The 10,125-nt window shown below is 37.9% G+C and overlaps 1 protein-coding gene across 1 annotated transcript; it reads left to right on the top strand.

Annotated features, from left to right (window-relative positions):
* Positions 1 to 1,540: 1,540 nt before the first annotated feature.
* On the top strand, positions 1,541 to 7,990 carry nmur3 (neuromedin U receptor 3; the record flags this gene model as incomplete). Its single annotated transcript, XM_080495378.1, has 2 exons — positions 1,541 to 2,387; positions 7,563 to 7,990. 2 exons carry the CDS (start codon positions 1,541 to 1,543, stop codon positions 7,988 to 7,990), a joined length of 1,275 nt encoding a protein of 424 aa, XP_080351504.1.
* Positions 7,991 to 10,125: the final 2,135 nt, after the last annotated feature.

The raw sequence follows: 10,125 nt of genomic DNA, 5'->3' as shown, positions 1-10,125 counted from the left end.
GTTGTCACCCGAGCATCTTTTGTGCGCCTCTTTTGCGCTCTTCACTCCCTCATGTCCTCATCATGACCACCCGGAGAGCGCCCTGTAAAAGAAAAAGAAAAAGCAACCTGCAAATCAGCAGCATAGAGGTGAGGATTCAATTTTAACGCACAATTATGTTGAACTGAAGTTACAGATGTAATTTTTTTTCTGCTTGAAAAACTGTTATAGCGTTTGTTTAGTTTTTCACTGATGGTTTTCAGAATTTACTAAACTAAAGCTTGTTTTAATTAGTATAATTAGAACGTTAAATTTCGGGCATTTTTCAGCATGTTTTAATAACTTCGAATTGAAGTAGAAATCTTAAAGGGGTCATGCTGGACAGGCTCAGTTTCATTTTCACGGTGGAGCTTATGCCATATAAGTCACATAATCTTGGCTATACAGGGCTATGCATGCCATGTTGGAACATAATTAACCTTCCAGTAAAAAAGCTATTAGCAGCTATCAGTCCTCTGTCTAAAATGTACGTAATCCTCAGTCTCGGATGAGAATGATTTCAAGTAGAATATTGTGGCAGTAACGGTATTATTCTCCATTCAACTGGGTTGACAGACACCCTCATAGAAAACTAGCTTTCTTTAAGCAGAATTTGGTTTCTTTGAACCTGTGATATTTTAATGCAAAAGTGACATTTGTTAATTGGTTTTATTGCTGCTGTTTATCTGGATGTCTCCTTAAAGGAAACAGAAAATGAAAGTTGCTGTCATTGCACATGTTGGGTAAATAAATAGCTTGTCCTCTTTGCAAGTAAATACAAAATAAAGAAATTCAACCTTTAGTTATTCAGAAAGTCATTTATGCAGCAGGTGTTCCTGACATTATCGGGTTATTATGCTTATGCATTGAGAACACTTGGCTCCCATGTTGCCTGCAGGTTCGCATTTGCCTGAAACACCTGTTGTTGCTGTTTGATACTACAAGTTGGGTTACTGAAGTGTAAATCTGAAATAATTAGTACATTAATGGCTGTGCTGAAGGATCCAAAAAATATTGACCAGATATTGTAGATGTCATCATATTCAGATTCTCAAAATTGCTGCTTTTCTCTATGAGGTGATTTAAAGTGGAGAGCTGAAGGTTTGAACTGACTTCAATAGTACATTTACTAATATCATCCGTTTTGAACTGAAATAAAATAGAATTAGTTCATTTTATGAAATGTTAGTTGCAGAAAAATTTGGAGCTGGTCAAGAATACAACCAGTGGATAAACAAACAATCACATCAGTCATCAGTTGCAGTTGCAGTGCTTTACTATTTCAACAAATCCTTCATTTCTCACGTGGAAACAAATAAACAATACTTCAATAAACAATAAAAATTCAAGGTAAGACATAATTAGGCATCAAGCTGAATCAAGTGAAAGGTTATTTGTGAAAGAAGAACAAGACCTCCAATGAGCTTTATATCCTGGCTTATTATTCTCATTCTTCTTTTCCAGCTGGTCTCCAGAGGATGTGTTGACATCTGACGTTGCTCCTCCAGCTTTCCTCTCCACAATGGAGCGCTCTCTGCAGAGCTCCTCATTAAATGTATCTAAATTGTTCCACAACACCAGTGTGCCATTGAATGACTCTGCGAATTACACCAGCGAAGAATTCTCTGAAGTCAATCTCTTAGAAATACTGGGTCCAAAACGATCTCCCTTTTTCCTCCCAGTGACCATCGTTTACCTCTTCATCTTTCTCACTGGCCTGTCTGGAAATCTGCTCACATGTGTTGTGATTGCGAAACACAAGAAGATGCGCAACCCAACCAACTTTTACCTGCTGAGTTTGGCCCTGTCGGACCTCCTGGTGCTCCTGTTCGGGATGCCCTTGGAGATTTATGACCTGTGGCAGAACTACCCTTTCCCCTTTGGAGAAGGGGGTTGCTACTTCAAGACCTTCCTCTTTGAGACTGTCTGCTTCGCTTCCATCCTCAACGTCACAGCGCTGAGTGTGGAGAGGTACATAGCCGTCGTCCATCCGCTCAAAACCCGATACCTGTCGACCAACCACCACGCCAAGCGGGTCATCACCATCGTGTGGGTGGTGTCAATGGTCTGTGCGATTCCCAACACCTCACTGCATGGCATCTTCTACCTACCAGAGAGGATGGAGGAGTCGGCCATATGCACCGTGCTCAAGCCCCTGTGGATATACAACATGGTCATGCAAATCACAACGGTGTGCTTCTACTTTGTACCCATGACGATGATCAGCATGCTGTACCTGGTAATGGGCCTTCATCTGAGCCGAGAGAAGCGTTATCCCAGCGAGAACCTGGGAAAAAACTGCTCCGGCAACACCAGAAGGAAGATCAGCTTGGAAAATGGGCGTAGAAGGCAGGTCATCAAGATGCTCTGTGAGTCTTTTTTTTTCCTTTTCTTCTTAGAAAGTATCAATTGCTCTGGCAGGATGTTGTGAATTGGAAGCACATTTCCTCTAATCTGTGCTGTCAGTGCCAAGACATGTTCCCGAAAGACGATGTGTGAGAAAAAAAAACCCAAAAACATTGTCAATAAAGACACAAGGTCGACAATTGCTCGCATGAATGTGTTGATCGCTAAAGGCCTTTGTTTGAGTCACGGATAATCTCTGAGATTTCTTGTTTGCTCCTTTCTGAGAGCATTCAGTCAGCATAATCCAGTGCACAAGCCCTTTATTCAGAGCGATAGATAATCTTTCTTATCAGCTTTGCATGGGGAGTTTCATTCAAGGCTGTCGTGTTGTGATGAAGTGATTATAAATGACGTATCCTTTGTAGTATGGCTCATTTTGATGAGTCGGTTATGTATTGGTTATTTTCTTTGATTACTTCTCATGAGTAGAGGCTTTTTTGTTGGTGAATGTATATCTATATAAGTACTACGTCATTAAATCATTCATAAAACGAGATGTGACTTTGTTATAACTACACAGCAATAAAACTGTCCGCAAAATCGGGAAAATAACCTTTGAAAACATATTGGATGACAGTGATCCATTTTCCTGAGCACTGATGTATGAAATTCATAATGAATTATGTTTTGCTCCACCTGCAAAGACTTACACCACCTTCAAAAAAATATACCACCCGAAGGTCTGAAATTAGGTTTTTCAAGTGTGTGTGTATATATATATATATATATATATATATATATATATATATATATATATATATATATATATATATATATAAAATTTTAAAGTTCATAGTATAATTAAAAGTTAGATATCACACCCCTGAGGTTCTAACAGTTCACACATGGTTACTGTCAGTGTTATTATAATTATTTTCCCAGTTAATATGAAGTTAAGCATGGTCTTCCCTTGACTGTCCATTTTTTTCTAGCCCTTTAGACAGTTGAGGGTCAGGGGTGGGGCTTGATCCCATCCCGGAGGACGATTGGCAGGACACCATCACGAGCTCATCAAAGAACAAACAGAGAGAGACAGACAAACCAACACACTCACATTCACATCTCCAGGCAATTCCGAGTCACCAAATACTCCATGTATGTCTTTGGACAGTGGAAGGAACCTCATTAGCTGTGGATCAGTCCTATGACAGAGTCATTATTTGATTTTGATTTAGCCACGTCAGTTAGTTGGAAGTGCCAATGCTGGAAGTCACCTTATTTTTAGCCTGCAGATTTTTTTTGTCAGGTGTTGTAAGTAATGACAAATTAAAATAATTGCATGTTCAAGAGAGCATGGCCTGAATACAATATTAAAGGACAGACTGCAGTGAGGATGAAGGACGAAGTCAACAATATAGAAAACCTCTATTGCCCTTGATGAAATAATCATATTTTTTATAATCATTTCCCTTGTGAATACTGATTAGTCAGTCTTTTCTTGTCATGATAGCAGCATGGTGCGCAGTTGATGACAGTCATTCTTTGTAACATGCGGGATGCTATATACCGCATAGAATTTTTTCATACAAAATTAAGTTCCACAGTGCGATGTGAGTCCTTCCACGCAGCCAATACACGATTCATTCACATTCCCAATCACATTCATTTGAGTCACATTCCCATTGCACCATAAATATTCATTCAAAGGAATAAAAAAAAATACCTCCTAATTACGACCCAAGACTTCACTTTAACCTCCAGTGCTGAAGCCAATGCTCTTCTATGGGTCCCCTAAAATGTTGACTGTTTAGTCTGGAAACTAAATATATGATAATGTTTGTGATCTACAGCAACTACATGTACTTGCCAGGAAATGCTTCTCAAACATTTACTGCTTCAGTACACTTCTTGCAGCACATGTATTCCAATGGGGGGTCAGGGGGGGCTATTAATTTTCCACTAGAATGACAGGAAAAACTAGAATTGCTTTAGAAGACCAACCCTTAAGCTGAACTGAATAACAATTTTTTATAATTGAAATTAGCTTGTTATGTGGTTTTTAAACTATTACTTCCACTTGGTCCCCAGTCGTATTTCTTAATATGTTTTGTATGGTAATGGTAATTCAAATATTCATGCTTAATCACAACATAGCTTTAGCATGGATTTCAGTAAATAGATCTCACCTCTGCTTTGGCATGTGCTGATCCCTTGACTACACTCTATGCAGCAAGATTCTTGCTCTCGAACGCGCGGTTAAACAAACGTGTGTAAACACTCCTATTTCCTCCTTGATATCTGGAGAACAGTCCAATTGCATAGCATAACCTCTTGATATAAACAAGCATGTTTATGTTTTGCCATATACTGTGTATATACTTTATAGTATTGATAATTTGGCATGTGCATGTGTGTACTAGACTTAACATGTTATCTGTATTAATTGTACACACTAAATATCCTTCAGGGAGATAACTAGTTTAGATTTACCCTCTGGATTAGTGTGGATGTGTGTGTATGTGCATGTGTGCAAGTGTAAATCAATTGATTTATGTTATCCATGTAATACTGACAAAAATATAATAAACATGCGGGCAAAAACAGGTTTTTGAGAAAAAGAAATTCAGACAAACCTGTCTTCTACAATAATTTTATGTTACATTTATTTTAATATGTTAAACTGAAAAAAAAATTGCTCGTTATCAGTAATACTATTCCTTACAGCTTTATCCTGTTTCAGGTCACAGGTTGTTGAAGATAATCCGAGCTATTTGTGGAAAAAGGTCACCAGGTCACTGCTAAATCAATTCATTAACATTCTTTGAACATGATTCTTCTACTCTGTAATATAACCCCTGGATGCTGTCTGAAGGATTTATTTCAGCCTTCCCAATTTCATTCTGTTTGCATATTGCCCTTTTCACCATGTTGTATGACATCTATGAGAGGGAACGTATCTGTGTGTGTGTTTAACATCCTGACTTTTCTATACAGACCCACCAGAATTTTGGAAAAGAGTGTAAACAGTAATTTGTCAATATGACCATGATTTAAAATCAGGTCATGTAGTCAAACCTGTCGGTTTCTGATAAATAACAGAAAAGCTGCCAAAGTTTCCAAACTTATAAATCACCTGTGATTGAATTTGTTCTCATCCATAATGAAATATGTGTTTTCATTTTTGCTGAACTGTGCATCCACAAGTTTAGTGAAAATTAATCTATGACAGAGTAAATAAAAAAAAATGATTGAAAATGTAAATTTAAGTCGACTGTGTAGTTGGGAAAAGAGGGAAAATAGGTGTTTTATGTCTACGCGTGTGCTTGGCAGTGTGTAGTGCCATCGAGATGCCAACAAAGCAAGCTTGATGCCATATGTCTACCGATGATAAAAAAAACTATCTGGTCTACCTGCTGCAGTGAGAGCTCCCAGAGAGCATCATGCAGGAATTATTGGAGGACTGTAAGTGTGATCCATCACCAGATGAAACTAAATATCCTCTGCTGCCCAGATTTAAAGATTTACGATTAACTTTGAATGAGAATCAGTTTTTTTACTCTGTGTCATCAGTTTTATTCTTCATTTGTAAAAGAAATGCAATGGGGGAATAATTTAGGAGCTTTTGTTCCATTATTGGACCATTAGTGGTTGGAGGTTTGTTTTTTGCAGAGTTGCGAAAAGTACTGTCAGAAATATTGGTCTCTGTGTAAAGAGAAAAAAAGTATTTTTGATCAATTGAACAGCATTTAATCAACTTCTTAAGTTAAGTAAAAAAGGAAAAAGAAAAGGTAACCTTTTTTTTCAAAGCATTATGATTTTTTTTTTTGATCGAGTGAGGTTACATGCCCCTGGTGCATATGTGCAAATTATTGTTGTTATTTTAATACCTTTTTTGGAAAAAGGAAGTATTGTCACTGACCATGACATGAATTGATCCAATTCATCCCTCACAAGGACAACAATTACCATTGACTGCTGAGTTGTCCTCTGTCGTGATAAAAAGAAAAATATCAATTTGATGCAAGGACTGGGATGTACAGATGGATCATGACCCGAACCTTAAAAGTAAAAGATCTTTAAATAAAATATCAAATTAAAAAAATTGAGCATCAGAACCTGAAAAATTTACTTACAGACACGAATAAAATACAAATGGTAATTGGCCTTCACCTGTATAGCACATTTCAATTGTGTGAGCGCCACCAATCCCATTTTAGTTCATCAATGAGAGCAAAAGTTTAACATTTGCTGCATCAGGGTTGTAGTTAGAGATAATCACAGAGGAAAAGCATTTGCCAGTTCAATCAACACCACTTAGTTACAACCTTTTTCTGTCCTAAAGGTTAAATTCCCTGTAAAATGTTTGATAAGGTGGGAAAGGCAAAAAAAACAAAAAAACACTTTTAGTCGAAAAGAGCTGTCAAACATCTGAGTGATGTCACCGATTGTTAGTTTCCAACACAGAGAGATCAACAAATAGAAGTTGAAACATTCATTTGGCAAATTAACCTATTTTGTATCTTTACTTTGAATTTATTCCAACATAACTGGTAAGAGTCGAATAAGTCAATTGAATTTTCGGTATACTCAACATTCAGATAAGGGTTATTAGAATTTGGTTTGCATTAAGCAAAATACAACAAATGCTGTTCTGATTCTTGTCAGTGTAGTAACCCTCAGTCACTGTACCCAATGGATGCTTTCAGTATAAGTCATGACACAGTTCATCATCACTGTGAAAATAATTTCATTATATTAAAACATGTCATGTGTCCATTTTAACAAGTCAGTCAGTATTAAGTCTAACACTAAAAGTACAAATACCATGTTATATTATAGGATAGTAGTAAACTCAAAGGTGTAAAATACATGGCCACTAGCCTAAACAACGTTTTTAATAAATTGAATGATATACATGTGTACCATTGAAAGAAATTTGAAGGTCATAAATTGCAAAGTAAACATGGATTAGGGCACTTTTCAATGGATAAATGTACAAAATATAAATCTGAAGTAATGTCACTTTGTATTAGATTCAGTAGATTAAACTTTAGTACACACATCCACAGCACAACACAGAGATCCATGAATGATACCTATGGTTTCCTGTCAACAGTTTATGGTAAAAGTGCTTAAAGTCGTTCTCCATACTGGACCTTTAACGATGGAACTCTTTGTCTCACCGTCCTGATCCCCAGCGATCGTGGTGGCCGTGTTTGGAATCTGCTGGGCGCCGTTTCATATCGAGCGCCTGCTGTGGAGCTCCATCAGCCAGTGGACCGACCTGATGCACAACGTTTACCAGTACGTCCACATCCTGTCCGGCGTCTTCTTCTACCTCAGCTCTGCAGTCAACCCCATCATCTACAGCCTGCTCTCCACGCGATTCAGGGAGTCCTTCCGAGAACTCATGTGCCCCCAGCCAGAGGACACCAGCTCTATCAGAGGCTCGCCACCTTTCCCCAAGATTTTACTGGATCCCGCCATCTCAAGCTCAAGAGCTCAGGCGGAGGCTAAGGACTCCAGCGCTTTCATCCCGTTGTTCTCGCCCAGCATGACTGTGAGTTTGGACACTGCCGTGCGCTCGTGTGCTTGTAAGGACTCGTCACTCTGTTCTGAGATTTGACAGTCATGGGTGGACATTTGGGATCAAAAGTTAATTTACTGTCTGGCAAAGGCTTAGAGAATTATCTTCATTTCTGTGTAATAAATGTGAAGCGACCGCCTGGAGGCTGTTCGCTTAGCATTAAGACTGGAAACAGCTAGCCTGCTTAACATATCAAAACATTATGGAGATATAAAGAGTTCAGGCATGATTTAGTGGTTTTACAGTATGAAATAAGCAAGAACAAGGTTGATTCCTAAATCCACCAAAAGCCCCTTTATTCTTTCATAACTCAACATTCAAATAATGCTTTTGGATTGGTTGTTGAAAATATGTAAATTATTAACACAAACATAAGGTGTTTTAATCAGCAACAAAAAAAACCCTGCGTAAATGGTCACTTTTTTGTTTGTTTGTAGCTTTAATGTGGAGAATTGCGACAGCGTGGTTAAACGAAACTATTGACACTGATGGAGATGTCACATTGTCATGTTGTGGATGTCGTCTGTTTGACAGTACAGCCTCATCGTTTTTGCAAGTAACACTATTTCCAAAACCAAACGGTTAAACTTGCAGATCTATTACTTTTTACGTGAAACAGAAAAGAAACAGAAACAGGAGCAACAGTGATGCTGAAGTCACTGTGGCTGCAAAGATGATTATAAACCGCCATTGAGCGTAACCATTGTTCTATGCAACAACCTCCAAAACATCAAAACGTCTTTTCGTCAGGTTGATGTGACTGATGCTAAGTTCTGATTTTTCTTCATCCCAGTAACTTGGAATAACAAATTAACACAATATGTCATACAAATACAAATGGAGATTTTTTTTTTTTTTTTACTTCAGGCAGAACTAGGTTATTGTTCACTTGTTATTATGATCTATAACCATGCCAAGCCACAATAACTACCTCCTGGCTCCTGCATCATGTTCAACAGAAACAAATGCGTCGGATAAATCACATTTTTCAACTACTGACAAGTAAGTAAATAAGCTTATATGTCCAACGACTCTACTGAGCTTATTTAGTGTATATAAAGAGCTTGTATTTTAAGTTTGACTCGTGTATTCGGCTGTTGCTGTGAATAAATATCGTTCAACGGTGCCTGTATTTTCCAAATGCTGTCTTATACTGTAGCTGCTGTAATCAATGCCTTAGCAGGAGGATCAAGTGGGAGAGAGTAACAATTGAATTGGAGGATAACATGATGTACTCGCTCTTATTTGAGAATCAGCGTGATGTTTCGCTTTGAATTAGAAATCAGTTTGATTTTGATTTTTTTTTCTCTCTCCGTTGTTCGATGAATCTTGTGAACAAAGAATGTAAAGCTGTACTCAGAGATTTTGCTTATCTCATTTCGCCTCCTGTTGCACAGCCAGTCATCATGTACATGATTTGAGTAACAAGTAAGCTCTTGTTCAATGTGATTGCAAAGATGTTAACTGTGGCTATTGTGTTTGATTGAAAAATGGCACAAATAAATGTTATGCTGTCCCTACAGAGCAATTACATGTTGATAATATGCTAATGTTTGTTGTTAATAGTTTTGTTACTTTGATGGCTTTTCTGAACGTACCATAATTTCTTCTCTGTTTAAGTGTGCAAAAAAACCCTCATTTGACGTCAGACCCAAAATAACACAACTCCACAATAGCTCAGGGTGAATGCATATTTTAATCAGCAAATGGTAGCTCTGGTTTGGCTGAACATACTGCATGAGTCAACTGACTTTTTTTCCCCCTTTTCTTCAATGAACATTCTCAAATCTGTCTGCTGTAACAGCACTGCAGTGGTGAGCATAATGCAAATTTCAATATTCAATCCATAGCTGGATGAAGCTGATGTCGTCAGGAACTTTGCATTCAATTTCTCTTGATTTCACCAATTATGCTGAATGATTAAAAACTGAGCATCTCTACTATTTTCAAAAGCCCTTCAGGCAGGGTGTCTGCAAAAATAGAAGGTAATGCGTCAGCCTTTGCATTTTGAAAACTTGTCTTGTTCTCATGAATTTTCCACCAGCAGTCAGAGGAATATAATATTATCACAAGTTTGAGAGGTCGGGATAAATAGGGAGTCCATTTCCAGGGATTAAACAGCAAAGTGTCACAGCAACTGGAAGCCTTCCTGTACTTAATCACCTCTTGAGTGC

Source organism: Blennius ocellaris (genome assembly GCF_963422515.1).
Source record: "Blennius ocellaris genome assembly, chromosome: 4".
Lineage (NCBI taxonomy): Eukaryota > Metazoa > Chordata > Actinopteri > Blenniiformes > Blenniidae > Blennius > Blennius ocellaris.
The sequence above is the reverse complement of the archived record's forward strand: the minus strand, read 5'-3'. Positions and strand labels throughout refer to the sequence as shown.